The sequence below is a fragment of the Eleutherodactylus coqui genome, chromosome 12 (genome assembly GCF_035609145.1).
Source record: "Eleutherodactylus coqui strain aEleCoq1 chromosome 12, aEleCoq1.hap1, whole genome shotgun sequence".
Lineage (NCBI taxonomy): Eukaryota > Metazoa > Chordata > Amphibia > Anura > Eleutherodactylidae > Eleutherodactylus > Eleutherodactylus coqui.
The window spans coordinates 34,378,003-34,402,581 of record NC_089848.1 but is presented as its reverse complement, the minus strand read 5'-3'; the positions used below and the strand labels follow the sequence as shown (position 1 = coordinate 34,402,581).

The 24,579-nt window shown below is 45.5% G+C and overlaps 1 protein-coding gene across 6 annotated transcripts in view; it reads left to right on the top strand.

The window, feature by feature from the left end:
- LOC136586920 (uncharacterized) overlaps positions 1–23,796 on the top strand; it is a 32,287-nt gene extending 8,491 nt beyond the window's left edge. The window contains exons 1-5 of one of the 6 annotated variants that reach the window (XR_010787352.1): positions 274–712; positions 9,605–10,817; positions 11,141–11,640; positions 14,007–14,756; positions 18,410–18,496. Coding sequence is in view for 3 of the 6 variants with exons in the window: in XM_066585240.1 (XP_066441337.1) it covers positions 20,552–22,662; positions 22,813–22,873 (2,172 nt within the window). In the remaining 3 variants the exon portion in view is untranslated. The other 5 variants (XR_010787350.1, XR_010787351.1, XM_066585242.1 and 2 more) reach the window with 5 other exon arrangements.
- The last annotated feature ends 783 nt before the right edge of the window (positions 23,797–24,579 follow it).

Here is a 24,579-nt window from a genome sequence, read left to right as displayed (position 1 = left end):
ATTCCGGGGTTTTGATTTTAGGATCTATGGCCGCCGCCAATAGTAGTGTGCGGAGGTTTTTCCCTCTCCCCAGCTGTTTCTCTATTTCTGGCCAGCTTGCGCTCCCTGGGGAGCACCATGCTCTCAGTTGTTGCGTAATTGTGGCTCTGTGGTATGCTGCGAGGTTAGGGACGCCCATCCCTCCTCTTCCCCTGGATGTATAGAGTATGGATGCTGCCATTCTTGGTCTCTTCTTACTCCAAATAAAAGATAGCATTTGGTTTTGCACCATGATGTCAGAGCATGACTTGAATATCTGCATGGAGAAAATTAAAACAGCTCTGCAAAGGTACAGGAACGACGTTGAGTATACGAAACGTAACAAATGGTCTAGAGATGAGCAGGATTATATAACAGGGAAGGTCTATAACTGGCAAAATACTCCCAATAGACAACCTGGCAAGAACCCTGCTAATAAAAGGGTGAGACAAAGAAGACCACGATGGGGCAGATCCCAGTTTGGTTGGTCTTCGGCAGGATCTGAGTCAGCTGAGGAGTTGGGTTTATCTTCCTCCACAACGGAATCTTTTTTAGGTCAACGACCCCCGAGAGGGGCCGCCACCTCAATCCGTACAAGGGAAAGAGACGAGGAGGAAGAAAACACAACCGGTCCCGCAAGAAATCCCAGGACGATACAGACGCGGTCAGGATCCCGGACCAGGAGATAATGGAGGTACCTGTGGTTAACATTTCTTCTAAATCCTTGTCCTCCATACAGGAGCGGGCCTTATCTAAGGGCTTGTCCTTTGTTCCAACAGTAAACACTGAATGGTTTGATATGGATATCAGCATTAGACAATTTATCAGACGCTTGAGGCTACGCACTTATTTTGCCTCTGCTGAGACCAATCAAACCTCAAATGAATCTATTGCGAATGCTACTACATCATTTTCATTTAGGGGTACGGGTCTACGCAATCCGAGTAAATTTCAGCCACCAGTAAGTGATGCTGCGGTTGATGTCTATAAGAATCTGGTAAATCATGATATTACTAGGTTACGTGATCGATCGAATAGACGGCGGATCCGACCTAATATGAGTAAAGCAGAGTGGCTGGCGATAAATTCATTGAGCAGTGATGATTCAATAACGATCCGCCCGGCGGACAAGGGAGGGGCCATTATCATCATGGACTCCCAGTATTACCACCAAGAATTGAGTACCCAACTGTCAGACACTCTGGTTTATGAAGTGTTAACGTCGGATCCAACCAGTACAGTTCGATCTCAATTGAAGTTGGTCTTAGATCAGGCGAGGAGTGATGGGTTAATCGATCAACAATTGCTTGAATTTATGTATCCTGAATATCCTATTTTGGCCAAAATTTATACAATACCGAAAGTCCACAAGGACATACAACGCCCTCCAGGTCGACCCATTGTATCAGGGAGGGGGTCTCTGTTCAATAATGTCTCCCGTTTTCTTGATGTTATATTGAGACAGCATGCCACAGAGGCTACATCATACATTAAGGACACATCTGACTTTTTGTGTAAACTTGAACGTATTACTGTCAGAGAGGAGGCCATTTTGGCCTCTTTTGATGTATCATCGTTATACACAATTATTCAGCATGAGGTCGGCACAGCGGCAGTGGAATTTTTTCTGTCTCGGTCAACTTTACCTGAGGAATGTGTTAATTTGGTGCGTACACTGTTATTGATGGTGTTGTCTAACAACTTTTTTCTGTACTGTGGCAAGCTGTACCGGCAGTTACAAGGGACTGCGATGGGGTCTAACATGGCCCCTTCGTATGCAAACATATACATGCGGTACATTGAGGAAACGCGTCTTTGTACCTCCCCAGCCTGGGCCTTTGCCCAGGTCTGGTGGAGGTACATTGACGACGTGTTCCTCATTTGGAATGGCTCAATGGAACAACTAAAAGCGTTCCATGAAGAAATAAATAATCTTCTTCCTGAATTGAAGTTCACCCTTTCTGCATCGGATAAATCTATCCAGTTCTTGGATGTTCTGATTATAAAACAAGGATCCGGTCTAGTAACGGATTTATACACTAAGCCCACTGACCGTAATAATTTATTACAATACTCGAGCTGCCACCCGCCGGCCATGATGAGATCTCTACCCTGGAGTCAGATGCTCAGGGTCCGGCGGGTGGTTAGCGACGAATTTTTCGATGACAGATTGGAGGCTATGTGTAGAAAATTCGCTGCTAGGGGATATCCACAGGATCTGTTAAGTAAACAGACGTACAGGGTGAAGCAGATAGCTCGGACGTCGATTCTTAGTCCTTCAAAAAGTAACAAGGCCACCATGAAACGCATCCCGTTTGTGTCCACTTATGGAGCCCACAGTGGGGAAATTTGTTCTATATTGAACAAACACTGGCATGTTTTGGCGAGGAGCCACCCGGACATCGTGGAGTTCACTGATCCACCCATGATGGCGTATAGGCGGGCACGGAACTTGAAAGACCGTCTTGTTTGCACGTCTTCCCCTGGTCCCAGTGGCTCAATACAGAGAACATTGGCACCTATAAAAAACGGTAACTTTCCTTGCCTTGGTTGTGCGTCATGCCACAACATGGTTAAGGGGGATAGTTTTGCACATCCAAGGACAGGTAAAAGATTTCGGATTCGTGGATGGTACAGTTGCTGGTCTGCGTTTGTGGTGTATCTAATCAGTTGTCCATGCGGCCTTCAATACGTGGGACAAACAACCACGGAGGTTCGGAAACGCATGTCAAACCACAAAAGCAATATCAGGACCAGAAAACTCGACCTCCCCATTCCCCGACATTTTGAAGATCACAACCATTCGATTAGTCAGTTTCGATTTATGGTTATCGATTCGGTTGAGAGAGACGAGAGGGGGGGAGACAGGGAACGGAGGTTGAAGCTATTGGAGGCCAAATGGATTTTCAGGTTAGATTCCCTAACCCCCAGGGGCCTTAATGTGGAGTATAACCCTTTATTATTTGTAGATTGACTTGTTTTTGATGAATTGGTTTAGCATTGATTCTTTGTGTATTGTTTTTACCCTTCCTTTTTTAATTCCAATAGTTTTTTTATTGTGAAACTTAACAGATACAATATAACATACAGGTCTACATGTTTATTTGTACATACACATCCTGGTTTATATTATAGACACTTTTAACAACTTTTCCACATACATTTTTCCTTATATTAACCTCGGGGGGGGGGGGGGGGTTAGTTGGGGGGGGGTAAGTAGATAGGGAAGGTGGGGAAACACTGGGGAAACACTGGGGAAATGGAGGTGCTTGAGTCCGCTTGTTGTCTACTTCACGCTTATCTATCGTTTTTCCATGTCTTATTGTTCGGATTCCCATCAGACTAAGTAAGGAGATGGGTCCCTTTTCCTACTCTCTGTCCAAGGTTGCCAGATTGCTTTGTATTTGGTCATGTTATTTTGTTTCATTGCAAACAGTCTTTCTAGTGTATTGTGTTCCTCTAATAATTTTGTGAGATTCTGTGCTGAGGGTGTTGTTGTGGATTTCCAGTTTTTCACTATCAAGAATTTTACACAGAGCAGCATGTGTGTTATGAATTTCCTGCACTGGGGCGGAAACTTCTCCACCCCCAGCAGCAATATCGCTGTTTGGGGTTTTATTTTAATTCTGATCCCCCAGATTTTATGGACGATTGTGGGAATTTCATTCCACAGTGGTCTTAGGCAGGGACAGTCCCACAGTATATGTCTTAGGGATCCCCTTTCCTCACATCCCCTCCAGCAGTTTTCCGGGGAACCTGGGAACATCTGAGCAAGTTTTAAGGGGGAGTAGTACCACCTTGTTATTGTTTTCTGGTGGACTTCAAGTAACTTGGCGCTCAAGGTACATTTAAATGCCCAGTTGCAAGTTTTTTCCCAGTATTCTAGTTCATATGAAACTTTTAGGTCTCTTTCCCAGTTAAGTATATGTATTTTTTTCTGTTTGTTTGGGTCTCCTTTAGCTTCTCCATTATGCAGCTCATACCATTGTTTTAATTTATTGTGTGGTAGGTTTTGAGCATAGAGTAAGTTGTAAAGGTTGATGGGTAGGGTAAGTGGAAGACCTTTATTGCCCGTTATGTAGCTTTTTATCTTCATGTATTGAAATGCATCTGCTTGAGTGAGTATTGTTTTTTCGCATAATTTGTCGAAGGCCATAATTTTACCGTCTTCTTGGATATCTGAAATTAGTTTTATTCCTTTTTGCTTCCATTTTGTTAGCGCTATGTTAGGAATCAGTGCTTCCAATGCTTCAATTGGTATTGGTACTTGTCTCCTCGGAACATGTAGCGTTGTGATTTTGAGAGTAGCCAACCATGTTTCTATTGAGGATTTGATAGAAGGGCATTCCGGGGTTTTGATTTTAGGATCTATGGCCGCCGCCAATAGTAGTGTGCGGAGGTTTTTCCCTCTCCCCAGCTGTTTCTCTATTTCTGGCCAGCTTGCGCTCCCTGGGGAGCACCATGCTCTCAGTTGTTGCGTAATTGTGGCTCTGTGGTATGCTGCGAGGTTAGGGACGCCCATCCCTCCTCTTCCCCTGGATGTATAGAGTATGGATGCTGCCATTCTTGGTCTCTTCTTACTCCAAATAAAAGATAGCATTTGGTTTTGCAAGGTTTTGAGGAGTCCTTGTGGGATGGGCATTATCATTGTTCTGAAGATATATAAGATTTTTGGTAAAACCATCATCTTATATAGTACTATTCTACCCAACCACGAGGGTTCCGCTTTTCCATAGTTGTCTAGTTCTTTTTGGAGAGAGAGGATCAGTGGGGCAAGGTTTATTGTTGGTATCTTGCTTAGGGGGGTCGCGAGTTTAAGCCCTAGATATGGAACCTCTTCCGATTCCCACGCGTACGGAAACTCTCTTTGTATTATTTGTTTTGTGCTTTTATTTATGTTTAGTCCCAGAATTTGGGATTTATGGGCGTTAATTTTGTAGTATGAGACTCGGCCAAAGTCGTAGATGTTTTTTGTTATAGCTCTGAGAGAGGTTATTGGGTGCGTCATGATTAGTGCAACATCATCGGCGAAGAGGCCGATCTTGTGTTGGCGTAGGGGGAGGGGGATGCCTCTTATTTCCGGATCCGATCTTACTTTTTCAGCAAATGGCTCAATTGTTAGGACGAACAATAATGGGGAGAGGGGGCACCCTTGTCGTGTGCCGTTAGTGATGGCGAAACTGTTGGACAAGGTCCCGTTGGTCAACACTCTCGCTGTAGGGGATGTGTATAGTGCCTGTATAGCTCTCAGTATATCCCCTTGGAAGCCAAATTTCTCCAATGTTTCGAACGCGTAGCCCCAGTGTATTCTATCGAACGCCTTCTCCGCATCCAGTGTTAGGAGCAGAGAAGGCGTTCGCATTTTCTCCACCCTCGCCAGGAGATCAATAATTCTTCTTGTGCCGTCCGATGCCTGACGACCCACAGTAAAACCTACTTGGTCACTATGCACCAGGTGTGGCAAGAATTGCATAATTCTTTGGGCCAAAATTTTCGCATAGATTTTTATGTCGCTATTTAATAGGGATATTGGTCTATAATTAGCCGGGTGGGAATGATCTTTATCTGGTTTTGGGATCGTGACAATTGTCGCCTGGAGCATCTCTACGGGTAGTTTCCCCGACTTCATGGCTAGGTTATATGTTTTGGCTAGGTGCGGGGCCAACTCCCTCCCAAACAGCTGATAATACTCGTTAGAGTACCCATCAGGTCCGGGTGCCTTCTCTCTTTTAAGGGTATCTATAGTTTTTAGAATTTCTTGTGTGGAGATTGGAGTGTTGAGCCTATCCAACTGTTCCTCTTTTAGTGTCGGGAGGCTAATATCCTTTAGGAACTTTTTAATATTTTCTGAGTCTGGTTGGATTGTCGCGCTTTCATCTTTCAAATTATAAAGTTTAGCGTAGAATTTGGAAAAGGCCTCTGCTATTCCCTGGGGACTGCTGATTTTTTGACCTGATTCTTCCTCAATGTGTGGGATTCTGGCTTTTATACGTTTTTGCTTTACCTTATTGGCCATGTATTTGCTAAGTTTATTGTTGTCCGTATAATAAGTGGTTTTGTAGGTTCTAAGAAGTTTTTCGTGGTCTAGCATTAAATGGTCTCTTATTTCCTGCCTTGTTTTCAATAGTTTTCTGTGTTTTTCTTCTGTTGGGTTTTGTTGGATTGTGTGCTCTAGTTCCTTTGCTCGTGTGAGGAGATCATCTAATTTTTTTGCTTTTTCTTTTTTGTGGCGGGATCCCTGCTGGATCATCAGCCCCCTTATCACTGTTTTATGTGCCATCCAGACTATGTGTGGAGTCACCTCCGGGGTATCATTTGTTTCAAAGTATTCTTGTATTACATTACGTATCTGGTTATTATAAGGGTCAACTTTCATCAGGTAGCTGTTGTTTCGCCAAATTTTTGGTAGGTGTTCTTGTTTTGATGGTCTCAAATTTAGGAACACCGGCGCATGATCCGACCACGTTGTGGTACCGATCGTGGCCGAGCTCACTCTTGGGAGGAGAAAAAAATCCACCAGGAAAAGGTCAATCCTAGTGAAAGTCTTATGCCTCGAGGAGTAAAAAGAGTATTCTCTCGAGGTTGTGTTCAGGCATCTAAATGCATCATATAATTCCTCCTTTAGGAGCCATGGGAGCAGCGTGGGTGCACCCAGTCTTCCTCTGCTATTAGTGTCTAGTGTTTTATCAATGATCATATTAAAGTCGCCACATAGTAAAAGCTGACCCTTTTGACATTTCTTAATCTTACGCATTATTTTATTTAAGAAATTTATTTGGGAAGAATTCGGCGCGTATACGTTAACCAATGTCGTTAGACACCCGTCAATGTCACAGACCAAAACTATAAATCTCCCTCTTTCATCTATTACAGCTTCATGTAATTTGAAGTTAATGGTGTCCATAATCGCTATGAGGACTCCTGCTTTCTTTTTTTCTGTGTTGGCCATAAAAATTTCCGGATATCTGGGATGCGAGAATTTAGGATGTTTTCCTTTTACAAAATGAGTCTCCTGTAGGCAGAGAATATCCGCCCGAGCTGCTACAGCGTCCCTCCACAGAGAGGCTCTCTTGTAAGGGGAATTTAGCCCTTTGGTGTTGAGGGACATTATTTTTGTGTCCATGTTAGAGGGTTTTTACCTTGCTTTCGACGAGTAGGTGATGTCTTCTCTTTTTCGGATTGTAGACGTCGGAGATGATTCCAATTTCGTCTTGCAGCGCACCTCCATGTTGTGGGTCGTGGGGGGAAAAGGAAGGTTAACCTAAACAAGGGGAAGAAAAACAGACTCAAGGTGGTTAGAGCGACGGCTGCCCCTCCTGGGCCTTTCTCTGCCCACGTGAGGGGGCCGATTCTCCTTGTGGGGGGAAACAGTTCAGCCAAAATGGAAATCCAGCTCCCGTCGAGTTGGTTAGAAGAGAGGCTGAAGGTCTTGAAACGGTTACAAACAGGTCTTTAAAGGCTTTTCCAGCTTCTGATTTATAAGAAGGGATGCGTTGTTGTTATTTCAGCGTTTAGGTATTTTTTCCCACTCTGTGCTTAGTCGTGCTGGTGGGTTCGGGTCTCCCGGCGCGAGGTCCCATCTGCTCAGTAGTTGCAGTCCCTCCTCCGGTTTTTGCACTACATAGGTTTTCCCGTTCTTTGTGATGATTAGTTTGGTCGGGAAGCCCCATTTATATAGGATTTTGTTGTCTCTTAATATTTGGGTGATGTTTCTATACTTCCTCCTGTTTTGCAGGGTGGCTTGGGAGAGATCTATGAACAGCTTTATGTGTTCATAAGGCGCCGGGAGGGTTGCGTTCTTCCTTGCTTCGTAGAGCAGGGCTTCTTTTACATGGAAGAAGTGGACTCTTATAATTGCGTCTCTGGGCAGGTGGTCTGGGATTGTCTTCGGGCGAGGGAGTCTGTGCGCCCTATCAATAATTCTTTCTTCCTCTGAGGTGTTTGGTAGGATATGTTTTATTAATTTCTGGATATACCCTTTAAGCTCAGATTGTGGGACTGTTTCAGCAATTCTTCGGATTTTTAAGTTATTTCGCCGGTTCCTATCCTCAATATCTGCTACTTTGCTTTTAAGGGCTTCAAGTTCCTCTTCCAACCCATAATGTGCGTCTATCAGATCGTTATGAGAAGAGGTGAATTCGTCTAATTTATTTTCCATATGATCCACTCTTGTGCCCAGGTCAGTTATTGAGGAGTTCAGGGCTGCTGTAGCAGACACCAAGTCCTTTTGTAGGGACCCCCTTAATGCCACTATCATTTGTTGTATAAATATTTCTGATGCTGCTTGCTGTGTGCAGCTCATGCTTAGTATTGGGTCGTCTGTTTCTTCAACTGCTGATGTTATTTCAGTGTTGTGGGGAATCTGGGGCTCTAGCTCTGTTGGTGACATTATGTTATCTGCACTTGCTGCTGCCACCCCTTGCTGGGTTTGTTTCTGGGGCTCGGGAGTTTTTTTCCGTGCAGGTGTCTCAGGCGCCATCTTAGATTGCGCTGCCCGCTCCTCCACAGCTTTTTTCTGGGGATTTATTGGTGAGATAGTGGTGGGGGAACCCTTACCTTTTCCACTCTGCGGAACGCTTCCTCCAGGTGCCGCTCCGATCGCCGCCCCGGTCGAGGTCCGCTGCTCCCGCTTGTCAGCGTCTCCCTGTCTCCCTCCTTCACCCGGTCGGGCTGTAAAGAACGAGGTAAGCCTCTGGGGCCCCGTTTTTCCTCTCCTCCGTGCTGCCATGGTGTTTGTCGGTGGATGGGGTTTGCTTGATGCGGCAGGCTTCTCCTCACCCTCTATCAGAGCGGAGTGTCGGTTAAAGGTCTCCGGTGCAGCTTGCTCTGTTCACTGGAGGCAGGCTCTTCTCCCAGCTCCTGCACCTCGGTGGGCTCGTTAGGAGCCTTCAGCACGTCAGACGCCGGTGGTGGGGGCTAGAGCGCGGGGTATGCACCTCACCTTCTTCCGGCACCGCGGGAGCCCCAGCGGGATCCCCGGAGCCTCAGCGGTCGGCGGCGCAGGAACTACCGGCAGTTCAGTCTCTTGCCTCCGGTACAGCAGGCAGTCCGCTCGCTCTCTTCAGGGCAGCGCCTGACACTCCACCAAGCCCAGCTTCTCTCCTGCTTCCGACGGAGGGGAGAGATCGTCAGGGATGCCGGGCACGTCGGCGGGCTGCAGCGACCGGAAGGTAGGTGCAACTTTTTCACCTCCGTTGTCTCCGCTCGTCGGCACCCGCGGTGGTTCCTCTGAGCGGCTGCAAATCGTTTTAGTGGTCTTTGGGGCTCCGGGAGGCTGCCGTTTATTTCGACCGGGCGGGCGGTCCGATGAGGATCCCAAGCGCGGTGGGAAGCCCGGCAGCACGTGCAGGCAGAAAGTCTTCTCGATGTCTGGCCAGCTGTCCCGTTGATCTGCACCGGTAGCTAGTTGATAGAAGGGGACCTGTGGGTTATCTTAGGGAGAAAAATATGCTTCTTCTATAGCTTTTAGTCGCTTTGATGGGAGAAGGTTTCCGGAGCTCCAAGATTAAGCTGCCATCTTGGTGCTCAGTTAGGCCACGCCCCCCCTTTACCCTTCCTTTTTTAACACTTGTTTGTTTTTTTGTAGGTTCCTTTGGGTGATGCAGTTTCCCATGTCCGGTGCTACATTGTATAAAATAACAGAATAAATGAATAAAAACATACTAGCATGACATATTATGCGTTGTTGATCTTTTGAGGTCTCATGTTGTTCAATTGATTACCATAGGTGTATAGTGCCAATGATATATCAATATGGGTCCAGGTATTGACTAGCGCTAGTTATATGATTCCACATGTACTTGCTGTAAGGTGTACATATGACATATAATTGACACTGTCTCTTAGGGTAAAGCCCTGTTTGTGCACCTACACATGTGGTCATGCGACTACAGGTGGAAGGTCACACTATCAATGGCTATGGCTTGATGATATCCCTCCCGGTTTTTACGGCGGGATCATTGATCCTGAGCCAGATTTGGGTAAAGATATTGTATTAACATAAGTGATAACTAGTAATGAGTAGTATAGAACATGTCAGGCACTTTCCAGCGACTGATGCATGTGGGGGAGGTCCGGTGGAGGCTCCGATCACGTGTTCTGCCAGTTGCGAGTGACGTACAGACTGAAGGAGTCCCTTGATACTGCTGGGTTCAGCGGCCGGATTGCGTGGGAGGAGCCGGGCGTGAGCTCCGATCATGTGCTCTGTCAGCTGACTCTGACGTATGCATGGGAAACACACAGATTGAATTCTGTGATGTTAAAGACAGGAGTCCCGGACAGGAGTGACGTCATCAATGTGCGACCTCTCCAGTACCCGTCAGAAACACATGTGAGGGTAAATAAAACACTATGGTTGTATTGATTTTGATTATGCTGCACCGGTGATGTGAAACTGATTCACCCAATGGAGGTGGACATGATGTAATGTGATGTTGTTTCTATGTATGTGATTGGTGGAGGCGGAGTTATGGTAACTATTTAATGTTGGCATGTGTGTATGTAACCCAGCACTTGACAAAGACTCTTCTGAGTTGAAACGTTGTGGGCAATAAAGTTTCTCTGGAATTAACCCCTGAGTGCTGCTCTTATCTACTCTTCTTTGCTATTTGGAATACGGTCCAGGATCCAGGACTTTTGAGAGCGAGCACCTCTTGGAGTGGAATATCTTCCCTGGAGATACACAGGGTTTACGTGTGCTGTGATCCATTTACTATTTGGAATTGCTGGAAGTATGGATCCGGGTTCGCGGGCACCACTAGAAGATCCCTCCATCTTGAATCGACCAGCTGGGGAGTCTGGTAAGCCTAAAGTGTTTTCATACACAGTTGATGATGCACTCCGCATCATTGACCGCTCTGAGAAGGACAATGCCTTATTTAGTACACCTGACGTGAAGGTGCATCTGCGCAAATTTGAATCAATGAATAAACACCTTATTGCCTCTAAATTACACTCCACGACGTTACGGGAGTACTTTTTGGCACAAAGAATCCCTAGGGGTTTGCGTCCACATACTCGTCCCACATTATTTGCTGATAACGAAGCCTTTTTGGAAAAATTTGTGGGTATAGCAAATAAATTTGCTTTTGATTTGATTTTACTCAACCTGGAGTTCCTACAGGATGAAATAACGAAGACCTCAGCAACTATTGAGACGATGGAGCAAGAGATTCGCACCATGATGTCAGAGCATGACTTGAATATCTGCATGGAGAAAATTAAAACAGCTCTGCAAAGGTACAGGAACGACGTTGAGTATACGAAACGTAACAAATGGTCTAGAGATGAGCAGGATTATATAACAGGGAAGGTCTATAACTGGCAAAATACTCCCAATAGACAACCTGGCAAGAACCCTGCTAATAAAAGGGTGAGACAAAGAAGACCACGATGGGGCAGATCCCAGTTTGGTTGGTCTTCGGCAGGATCTGAGTCAGCTGAGGAGTTGGGTTTATCTTCCTCCACAACGGAATCTTTTTTAGGTCAACGACCCCCGAGAGGGGCCGCCACCTCAATCCGTACAAGGGAAAGAGACGAGGAGGAAGAAAACACAACCGGTCCCGCAAGAAATCCCAGGACGATACAGACGCGGTCAGGATCCCGGACCAGGAGATAATGGAGGTACCTGTGGTTAACATTTCTTCTAAATCCTTGTCCTCCATACAGGAGCGGGCCTTATCTAAGGGCTTGTCCTTTGTTCCAACAGTAAACACTGAATGGTTTGATATGGATATCAGCATTAGACAATTTATCAGACGCTTGAGGCTACGCACTTATTTTGCCTCTGCTGAGACCAATCAAACCTCAAATGAATCTATTGCGAATGCTACTACATCATTTTCATTTAGGGGTACGGGTCTACGCAATCCGAGTAAATTTCAGCCACCAGTAAGTGATGCTGCGGTTGATGTCTATAAGAATCTGGTAAATCATGATATTACTAGGTTACGTGATCGATCGAATAGACGGCGGATCCGACCTAATATGAGTAAAGCAGAGTGGCTGGCGATAAATTCATTGAGCAGTGATGATTCAATAACGATCCGCCCGGCGGACAAGGGAGGGGCCATTATCATCATGGACTCCCAGTATTACCACCAAGAATTGAGTACCCAACTGTCAGACACTCTGGTTTATGAAGTGTTAACGTCGGATCCAACCAGTACAGTTCGATCTCAATTGAAGTTGGTCTTAGATCAGGCGAGGAGTGATGGGTTAATCGATCAACAATTGCTTGAATTTATGTATCCTGAATATCCTATTTTGGCCAAAATTTATACAATACCGAAAGTCCACAAGGACATACAACGCCCTCCAGGTCGACCCATTGTATCAGGGAGGGGGTCTCTGTTCAATAATGTCTCCCGTTTTCTTGATGTTATATTGAGACAGCATGCCACAGAGGCTACATCATACATTAAGGACACATCTGACTTTTTGTGTAAACTTGAACGTATTACTGTCAGAGAGGAGGCCATTTTGGCCTCTTTTGATGTATCATCGTTATACACAATTATTCAGCATGAGGTCGGCACAGCGGCAGTGGAATTTTTTCTGTCTCGGTCAACTTTACCTGAGGAATGTGTTAATTTGGTGCGTACACTGTTATTGATGGTGTTGTCTAACAACTTTTTTCTGTACTGTGGCAAGCTGTACCGGCAGTTACAAGGGACTGCGATGGGGTCTAACATGGCCCCTTCGTATGCAAACATATACATGCGGTACATTGAGGAAACGCGTCTTTGTACCTCCCCAGCCTGGGCCTTTGCCCAGGTCTGGTGGAGGTACATTGACGACGTGTTCCTCATTTGGAATGGCTCAATGGAACAACTAAAAGCGTTCCATGAAGAAATAAATAATCTTCTTCCTGAATTGAAGTTCACCCTTTCTGCATCGGATAAATCTATCCAGTTCTTGGATGTTCTGATTATAAAACAAGGATCCGGTCTAGTAACGGATTTATACACTAAGCCCACTGACCGTAATAATTTATTACAATACTCGAGCTGCCACCCGCCGGCCATGATGAGATCTCTACCCTGGAGTCAGATGCTCAGGGTCCGGCGGGTGGTTAGCGACGAATTTTTCGATGACAGATTGGAGGCTATGTGTAGAAAATTCGCTGCTAGGGGATATCCACAGGATCTGTTAAGTAAACAGACGTACAGGGTGAAGCAGATAGCTCGGACGTCGATTCTTAGTCCTTCAAAAAGTAACAAGGCCACCATGAAACGCATCCCGTTTGTGTCCACTTATGGAGCCCACAGTGGGGAAATTTGTTCTATATTGAACAAACACTGGCATGTTTTGGCGAGGAGCCACCCGGACATCGTGGAGTTCACTGATCCACCCATGATGGCGTATAGGCGGGCACGGAACTTGAAAGACCGTCTTGTTTGCACGTCTTCCCCTGGTCCCAGTGGCTCAATACAGAGAACATTGGCACCTATAAAAAACGGTAACTTTCCTTGCCTTGGTTGTGCGTCATGCCACAACATGGTTAAGGGGGATAGTTTTGCACATCCAAGGACAGGTAAAAGATTTCGGATTCGTGGATGGTACAGTTGCTGGTCTGCGTTTGTGGTGTATCTAATCAGTTGTCCATGCGGCCTTCAATACGTGGGACAAACAACCACGGAGGTTCGGAAACGCATGTCAAACCACAAAAGCAATATCAGGACCAGAAAACTCGACCTCCCCATTCCCCGACATTTTGAAGATCACAACCATTCGATTAGTCAGTTTCGATTTATGGTTATCGATTCGGTTGAGAGAGACGAGAGGGGGGGAGACAGGGAACGGAGGTTGAAGCTATTGGAGGCCAAATGGATTTTCAGGTTAGATTCCCTAACCCCCAGGGGCCTTAATGTGGAGTATAACCCTTTATTATTTGTAGATTGACTTGTTTTTGATGAATTGGTTTAGCATTGATTCTTTGTGTATTGTTTTTACCCTTCCTTTTTTAACACTTGTTTGTTTTTTTGTAGGTTCCTTTGGGTGATGCAGTTTCCCATGTCCGGTGCTACATTGTATAAAATAACAGAATAAATGAATAAAAACATACTAGCATGACATATTATGCGTTGTTGATCTTTTGAGGTCTCATGTTGTTCAATTGATTACCATAGGTGTATAGTGCCAATGATATATCAATATGGGTCCAGGTATTGACTAGCGCTAGTTATATGATTCCACATGTACTTGCTGTAAGGTGTACATATGACATATAATTGACACTGTCTCTTAGGGTAAAGCCCTGTTTGTGCACCTACACATGTGGTCATGCGACTACAGGTGGAAGGTCACACTATCAATGGCTATGGCTTGATGATATCCCTCCCGGTTTTTACGGCGGGATCATTGATCCTGAGCCAGATTTGGGTAAAGATATTGTATTAACATAAGTGATAACTAGTAATGAGTAGTATAGAACATGTCAGGCACTTTCCAGCGACTGATGCATGTGGGGGAGGTCCGGTGGAGGCTCCGATCACGTGTTCTGCCAGTTGCGAGTGACGTACAGACTGAAGGAGTCCCTTGATACTGCTGGGTTCAGCGGCCGGATTGCGTGGGAGGAGCCGGGCGTGAGCTCCGATCATGTGCTCTGTCAGCTGACTCTGACGTATGCATGGGAAACACACAGATTGAATTCTGTGATGTTAAAGACAGGAGTCCCGGACAGGAGTGACGTCATCAATGTGCGACCTCTCCAGTACCCGTCAGAAACACATGTGAGGGTAAATAAAACACTATGGTTGTATTGATTTTGATTATGCTGCACCGGTGATGTGAAACTGATTCACCCAATGGAGGTGGACATGATGTAATGTGATGTTGTTTCTATGTATGTGATTGGTGGAGGCGGAGTTATGGTAACTATTTAATGTTGGCATGTGTGTATGTAACCCAGCACTTGACAAAGACTCTTCTGAGTTGAAACGGTTGTGGGCAATAAAGTTTCTCTGGAATTAACCCCTGAGTGCTGCTCTTATCTACTCTTCTTTGCTATTTGGAATACGGTCCAGGATCCAGGACTTTTGAGAGCGAGCACCTCTTGGAGTGGAATATCTTCCCTGGAGATACACAGGGTTTACGTGTGCTGTGATCCATTTACTATTTGGAATTGCTGGAAGTATGGATCCGGGTTCGCGGGCACCACTAGAAGATCCCTCCATCTTGAATCGACCAGCTGGGGAGTCTGGTAAGCCTAAAGTGTTTTCATACACAGTTGATGATGCACTCCGCATCATTGACCGCTCTGAGAAGGACAATGCCTTATTTAGTACACCTGACGTGAAGGTGCATCTGCGCAAATTTGAATCAATGAATAAACACCTTATTGCCTCTAAATTACACTCCACGACGTTACGGGAGTACTTTTTGGCACAAAGAATCCCTAGGGGTTTGCGTCCACATACTCGTCCCACATTATTTGCTGATAACGAAGCCTTTTTGGAAAAATTTGTGGGTATAGCAAATAAATTTGCTTTTGATTTGATTTTACTCAACCTGGAGTTCCTACAGGATGAAATAACGAAGACCTCAGCAACTATTGAGACGATGGAGCAAGAGATTCGCACCATGATGTCAGAGCATGACTTGAATATCTGCATGGAGAAAATTAAAACAGCTCTGCAAAGGTACAGGAACGACGTTGAGTATACGAAACGTAACAAATGGTCTAGAGATGAGCAGGATTATATAACAGGGAAGGTCTATAACTGGCAAAATACTCCCAATAGACAACCTGGCAAGAACCCTGCTAATAAAAGGGTGAGACAAAGAAGACCACGATGGGGCAGATCCCAGTTTGGTTGGTCTTCGGCAGGATCTGAGTCAGCTGAGGAGTTGGGTTTATCTTCCTCCACAACGGAATCTTTTTTAGGTCAACGACCCCCGAGAGGGGCCGCCACCTCAATCCGTACAAGGGAAAGAGACGAGGAGGAAGAAAACACAACCGGTCCCGCAAGAAATCCCAGGACGATACAGACGCGGTCAGGATCCCGGACCAGGAGATAATGGAGGTACCTGTGGTTAACATTTCTTCTAAATCCTTGTCCTCCATACAGGAGCGGGCCTTATCTAAGGGCTTGTCCTTTGTTCCAACAGTAAACACTGAATGGTTTGATATGGATATCAGCATTAGACAATTTATCAGACGCTTGAGGCTACGCACTTATTTTGCCTCTGCTGAGACCAATCAAACCTCAAATGAATCTATTGCGAATGCTACTACATCATTTTCATTTAGGGGTACGGGTCTACGCAATCCGAGTAAATTTCAGCCACCAGTAAGTGATGCTGCGGTTGATGTCTATAAGAATCTGGTAAATCATGATATTACTAGGTTACGTGATCGATCGAATAGACGGCGGATCCGACCTAATATGAGTAAAGCAGAGTGGCTGGCGATAAATTCATTGAGCAGTGATGATTCAATAACGATCCGCCCGGCGGACAAGGGAGGGGCCATTATCATCATGGACTCCCAGTATTACCACCAAGAATTGAGTACCCAACTGTCAGACACTCTGGTTTATGAAGTGTTAACGTCGGATCCAACCAGTACAGTTCGATCTCAATTGAAGTTGGTCTTAGATCAGGCGAGGAGTGATGGGTTAATCGATCAACAATTGCTTGAATTTATGTATCCTGAATATCCTATTTTGGCCAAAATTTATACAATACCGAAAGTCCACAAGGACATACAACGCCCTCCAGGTCGACCCATTGTATCAGGGAGGGGGTCTCTGTTCAATAATGTCTCCCGTTTTCTTGATGTTATATTGAGACAGCATGCCACAGAGGCTACATCATACATTAAGGACACATCTGACTTTTTGTGTAAACTTGAACGTATTACTGTCAGAGAGGAGGCCATTTTGGCCTCTTTTGATGTATCATCGTTATACACAATTATTCAGCATGAGGTCGGCACAGCGGCAGTGGAATTTTTTCTGTCTCGGTCAACTTTACCTGAGGAATGTGTTAATTTGGTGCGTACACTGTTATTGATGGTGTTGTCTAACAACTTTTTTCTGTACTGTGGCAAGCTGTACCGGCAGTTACAAGGGACTGCGATGGGGTCTAACATGGCCCCTTCGTATGCAAACATATACATGCGGTACATTGAGGAAACGCGTCTTTGTACCTCCCCAGCCTGGGCCTTTGCCCAGGTCTGGTGGAGGTACATTGACGACGTGTTCCTCATTTGGAATGGCTCAATGGAACAACTAAAAGCGTTCCATGAAGAAATAAATAATCTTCTTCCTGAATTGAAGTTCACCCTTTCTGCATCGGATAAATCTATCCAGTTCTTGGATGTTCTGATTATAAAACAAGGATCCGGTCTAGTAACGGATTTATACACTAAGCCCACTGACCGTAATAATTTATTACAATACTCGAGCTGCCACCCGCCGGCCATGATGAGATCTCTACCCTGGAGTCAGATGCTCAGGGTCCGGCGGGTGGTTAGCGATGAATTTTTCGATGACAGATTGGAGGCTATGTGTAGAAAATTCGCTGCTAGGGGATATCCACAGGATCTGTTAAGTAAACAGACGTACAGGGTGAAGCAGATAGCTCGGACGTCGATTCTTAGTCCTTCAAAAAGTAACAAGGCCACCATGAAACGCATCCCGTTTGTGTCCACTTATGGAGCCCACAGTGGGGAAATTTGTTCTATATTGAACAAACACTGGCATGTTTTGGCGAGGAGCCACCCGGACATCGTGGAGTTCACTGATCCACCCATGATGGCGTATAGGCGGGCACGGAACTTGAAAGACCGTCTTGTTTGCACGTCTTCCCCTGGTCCCAGTGGCTCAATACAGAGAACATTGGCACCTATAAAAAACGGTAACTTTCCTTGCCTTGGTTGTGCGTCATGCCACAACATGGTTAAGGGGGATAGTTTTGCACATCCAAGGACAGGTAAAAGATTTCGGATTCGTGGATGGTACAGTTGCTGGTCTGCGTTTGTGGTGTATCTAATCAGTTGTCCATGCGGCCTTCAATACGTGGGACAAACAACCACGGAGGTTCGGAAACGCATGTCAAACCACAAAAGCAATATCAGGACCAGAAAACTCGACCTCCCCATTCCCCGACATTTTGAAGATCACAACCATTCGATTAGTCAGTTTCGATTTATGGTTATCGATTCGGTTGAGAGAGACGAGAGGGGGGGAGACAGGGAACGGAGGTTGAAGCTATTGGAGGCCAAATGGATTTTCAGGTTAGATTCCCTAACCCCCAGGGGCCTTAATGTGGAGTATAACCCTTTATTATTTGTAGATTGACTTGTTTTTGATGAATTGGTTTAGCATTGATTCTTTGTGTATTGTTTTTACCCTTCCTTTTTTAACACTTGTTTGTTTTTTTGTAGGTTCCTTTGGGTGATGCAGTTTCCCATGTCCGGTGCTACATTGTATAAAATAACAGAATAAATGAATAAAAACATACTAGCATGACATATTATGCGTTGTTGATCTTTTGAGGTCTCATGTTGTTCAATTGATTACCATAGGTGTATAGTGCCAATGATATATCAATATGGGTCCAGGTATTGACTAGCGCTAGTTATATGATTCCACATGTACTTGCTGTAAGGTGTACATATGACATATAATTGACACTGTCTCTTAGGGTAAAGCCCTGTTTGTGCACCTACACATGTGGTCATGCGACTACAGGTGGAAGGTCACACTATCAATGGCTATGGCTTGATGATATCCCTCCCGGTTTTTACGGCGGGATCATTGATCCTGAGCCAGATTTGGGTAAAGATATTGTATTAACATAAGTGATAACTAGTAATGAGTAGTATAGAACATGTCAGGCACTTTCCAGCGACTGATGCATGTGGGGGAGGTCCGGTGGAGGCTCCGATCACGTGTTCTGCCAGTTGCGAGTGACGTACAGACTGAAGGAGTCCCTTGATACTGCTGGGTTCAGCGGCCGGATTGCGTGGGAGGAGCCGGGCGTGAGCTCCGATCATGTGCTCTGTCAGCTGACTCTGACGTATGCATGGGAAACACACAGATTGAATTCTGTGATGTTAAAGACAGGAGTCCCGGACAGGAGTGACGTCATCAATGTGCGACCTCTCCAGTACCCGTCAGAAACACATGTGAGGGTAAATAAAACACTATGGTTGTATTGATTTTGATTATGCTGCACCGGTGATGTGAAACTGATTCACCCAATGGAGGTGGACATGATGTAATGTGATGTTGTTTCTATGTATGTGATTGGTGGAGGCGGAGTTATGGTAACTATTTAATGTTGGCATGTGTGTATGTAACCTAGCACTTGACAAAGACTCTTCTGAGTTGAAACGGTTGTGGGCAATAAAGTTTCTCTGGAATTAACCCCTGAGTGCTGCTCTTATCTACTCTTCTTTGCTATTTGGAATACGGTCCAGGATCCAGGACTTTTGAGAGCGAGCACCTCTTGGAGTGGAATATCTTCCCTGGAGATACACAGGGTTTACGTGTGCTGTGATCCATTTACTATTTGGAATTGCTGGAAGTATGGATCCGGGTTCGCGGGCACCACTAGAAGATCCCTCCATCTTGAATCGACCAGCTGGGGAGTCTGGTAAGCCTAAAGTGTTTTCATACACAGTTGATGATGCACTCCGCATCATTGACCGCTCTGAGAAGGACAATGCCTTATTTAGTACACCTGACGTGAAGGTGCATCTGCGCAAATTTGAATCAATGAATAAACACCTTATTGCCTCTAAATTACACTCCACGACGTTACGGGAGTACTTTTTGGCACAAAGAATCCCTAGGGGTTTGCGTCCACATACTCGTCCCACATTATTTGCTGATAACGAAGCCTTTTTGGAAAAATTTGTGGGTATAGCAAATAAATTTGCTTTTGATTTGATTTTACTCAACCTGGAGTTCCTACAGGATGAAATAACGAAGACCTCAGCAACTATTGAGACGATGGAGCAAGAGATTCGCACCATGATGTCAGAGCATGACTTGAATATCTGCATGGAGAAAATTAAAACAGCTCTGCAAAGGTACAGGAACGACGTTGAGTATACGAAACGTAACAAATGGTCTAGAGATGAGCAGGATTATATAACAGGGAAGGTCTATAACTGGCAAAATACTCCCAATAGACAACCTGGCAAGAACCCTGCTAATAAAAGGGTGAGACAAAGAAGACCACGATGGGGCAGATCCCAGTTTGGTTGGTCTTCGGCAGGATCTGAGTCAGCTGAGGAGTTGGGTTTATCTTCCTCCACAACGGAATCTTTTTTAGGTCAACGACCCCCGAGAGGGGCCGCCACCTCAATCCGTACAAGGGAAAGAGACGAGGAGGAAGAAAACACAACCGGTCCCGCAAGAAATCCCAGGACGATACAGACGCGGTCAGGATCCCGGACCAGGAGATAATGGAGGTACCTGTGGTTAACATTTCTTCTAAATCCTTGTCCTCCATACAGGAGCGGGCCTTATCTAAGGGCTTGTCCTTTGTTCCAACAGTAAACACTGAATGGTTTGATATGGATATCAGCATTAGACAATTTATCAGACGCTTGAGGCTACGCACTTATTTTGCCTCTGCTGAGACCAATCAAACCTCAAATGAATCTATTGCGAATGCTACTACATCATTTTCATTTAGGGGTACGGGTCTACGCAATCCGAGTAAATTTCAGCCACCAGTAAGTGATGCTGCGGTTGATGTCTATAAGAATCTGGTAAATCATGATATTACTAGGTTACGTGATCGATCGAATAGACGGCGGATCCGACCTAATATGAGTAAAGCAGAGTGGCTGGCGATAAATTCATTGAGCAGTGATGATTCAATAACGATCCGCCCGGCGGACAAGGGAGGGGCCATTATCATCATGGACTCCCAGTATTACCACCAAGAATTGAGTACCCAACTGTCAGACACTCTGGTTTATGAAGTGTTAACGTCGGATCCAACCAGTACAGTTCGATCTCAATTGAAGTTGGTCTTAGATCAGGCGAGGAGTGATGGGTTAATCGATCAACAATTGCTTGAATTTATGTATCCTGAATATCCTATTTTGGCCAAAATTTATACAATACCGAAAGTCCACAAGGACATACAACGCCCTCCAGGTCGACCCATTGTATCAGGGAGGGGGTCTCTGTTCAATAATGTCTCCCGTTTTCTTGATGTTATATTGAGACAGCATGCCACAGAGGCTACATCATACATTAAGGACACATCTGACTTTTTGTGTAAACTTGAACGTATTACTGTCAGAGAGGAGGCCATTTTGGCCTCTTTTGATGTATCATCGTTATACACAATTATTCAGCATGAGGTCGGCACAGCGGCAGTGGAATTTTTTCTGTCTCGGTCAACTTTACCTGAGGAATGTGTTAATTTGGTGCGTACACTGTTATTGATGGTGTTGTCTAACAACTTTTTTCTGTACTGTGGCAAGCTGTACCGGCAGTTACAAGGGACTGCGATGGGGTCTAACATGGCCCCTTCGTATGCAAACATATACATGCGGTACATTGAGGAAACGCGTCTTTGTACCTCCCCAGCCTGGGCCTTTGCCCAGGTCTGGTGGAGGTACATTGACGACGTGTTCCTCATTTGGAATGGCTCAATGGAACAACTAAAAGCGTTCCATGAAGAAATAAATAATCTTCTTCCTGAATTGAAGTTCACCCTTTCTGCATCGGATAAATCTATCCAGTTCTTGGATGTTCTGATTATAAAACAAGGATCCGGTCTAGTAACGGATTTATACACTAAGCCCACTGACCGTAATAATTTATTACAATACTCGAGCTGCCACCCGCCGGCCATGATGAGATCTCTACCCTGGAGTCAGATGCTCAGGGTCCGGCGGGTGGTTAGCGATGAATTTTTCGATGACAGATTGGAGGCTATGTGTAGAAAATTCGCTGCTAGGGGATATCCACAGGATCTGTTAAGTAAACAGACGTACAGGGTGAAGCAGATAGCTCGGACGTCGATTCTTAGTCCTTCAAAAAGTAACAAGGCCACCATGAAACGCATCCCGTTTGTGTCCACTTATGGAGCCCACAGTGGGGAAATTTGTTCTATATTGAACAAACACTGGCATGTTTTGGCGAGGAGCCACCCGGACATCGTGGAGTTCACTGATCCACCCATGATGGCGTATAGGCGGGCACGGAACTTGAAAGACCGTCTTGTTTGCACGTCTTCCCCTGGTCCCAGTGGCTCAATACAGAGAACATTGGCACCTATAAAAAACGGTAACTTTCCTTGCCTTGGTTGTGCGTCATGCCACAACATGGTTAAGGGGGATAGTTTTGCACATCCAAGGACAGGTAAAAGATTTCGGATTCGTGGATGGTACAGTTGCTGGTCTGCGTTTGTGGTGTATCTAATCAGTTGTCCATGCGGCCTTCAATACGTGGGACAAACAACCACGGAGGTTCGGAAACGCATGTCAAACCACAAAAGCAATATCAGGACCAGAAAACTCGACCTCCCCATTCCCCGACATTTTGAAGATCACAACCATTCGATTAGTCAGTTTCGATTTATGGTTATCGATTCGGTTGAGAGAGACGAGAGGGGGGGAGACAGGGAACGGAGGTTGAAGCTATTGGAGGCCAAATGGATTTTCAGGTTAGATTCCCTAACCCCCAGGGGCCTTAATGTGGAGTATAACCCTTTATTATTTGTAGATTGACTTGTTTTTGATGAATTGGTTTAGCATTGATTCTTTGTGTATTGTTTTTACCCTTCCTTTTTTAACACTTGTTTGTTTTTTTGTAGGTTCCTTTGGGTGATGCAGTTTCCCATGTCCGGTGCTACATTGTATAAAATAACAGAATAAATGAATAAAAACATACTAGCATGACATATTATGCGTTGTTGATCTTTTGAGGTCTCATGTTGTTCAATTGATTACCATAGGTGTATAGTGCCAATGATATATCAATATGGGTCCAGGTATTGACTAGCGCTAGTTATATGATTCCACATGTACTTGCTGTAAGGTGTACATATGACATATAATTGACACTGTCTCTTAGGGTAAAGCCCTGTTTGTGCACCTACACATGTGGTCATGCGACTACAGGTGGAAGGTCACACTATCAATGGCTATGGCTTGATGATATCCCTCCCGGTTTTTACGGCGGGATCATTGATCCTGAGCCAGATTTGGGTAAAGATATTGTATTAACATAAGTGATAACTAGTAATGAGTAGTATAGAACATGTCAGGCACTTTCCAGCGACTGATGCATGTGGGGGAGGTCCGGTGGAGGCTCCGATCACGTGTTCTGCCAGTTGCGAGTGACGTACAGACTGAAGGAGTCCCTTGATACTGCTGGGTTCAGCGGCCGGATTGCGTGGGAGGAGCCGGGCGTGAGCTCCGATCATGTGCTCTGTCAGCTGACTCTGACGTATGCATGGGAAACACACAGATTGAATTCTGTGATGTTAAAGACAGGAGTCCCGGACAGGAGTGACGTCATCAATGTGCGACCTCTCCAGTACCCGTCAGAAACACATGTGAGGGTAAATAAAACACTATGGTTGTATTGATTTTGATTATGCTGCACCGGTGATGTGAAACTGATTCACCCAATGGAGGTGGACATGATGTAATGTGATGTTGTTTCTATGTATGTGATTGGTGGAGGCGGAGTTATGGTAACTATTTAATGTTGGCATGTGTGTATGTAACCCAGCACTTGACAAAGACTCTTCTGAGTTGAAACGTTGTGGGCAATAAAGTTTCTCTGGAATTAACCCCTGAGTGCTGCTCTTATCTACTCTTCTTTGCTATTTGGAATACGGTCCAGGATCCAGGACTTTTGAGAGCGAGCACCTCTTGGAGTGGAATATCTTCCCTGGAGATACACAGGGTTTACGTGTGCTGTGATCCATTTACTATTTGGAATTGCAGGTTCTTGTAGGTGTCAGTGCACACCAATTAGGAGCAGTAAACATGTGCAGGTTCTCGTAGGCGTCTGTTACCATGCAGCGCGGCACGGGGTCCCGCAGTCGGCGCGCGTCGGCTCCGGCGGCCTGGAGCCCTGTGTCGGGGTTATCCCAGCGGCTTGGGGCGGCCGGTGGGCGGCGGCGTGGGCATGTCCGCCGTAGGGTGCCGCCCGCACTCCTCCGTTCTTCTTATACAGCAGTGGGTGGAGTGGCCTCCTCCTACTCTTCGCCCCTGGGCAAAGCCTTGTAGTTAAAAGACTGGCAGTGAATTGAGCTCACTGCCAGTTATTGGTTCTGCGTGCACCTAGCCAGTCTGTCTGCAGTTATCCTCAGCCAGTCCCTAGTTGCCGGTCAGCTCCTTTTGGTTCCCTACTGCTCTGTCTGTTCTTGTTGGTTCTGTTGGCCTCTAGTCTAGTCTGGCTCAGTCTGCACTAGTTGCTATCCAGTATCCTTCCAGTTTGCCTGTGAGCTCCATCTCCAGCCTTGTAAGTTTTGTTGGTCTGTTCCATCTGCCTCCCCTGTCGGCACTCTGTTCCCCCCATTAGGTAGCTTCCTTCTTGTCAGTCGCCAGGTCCCTAGCCAGGGCAGGGA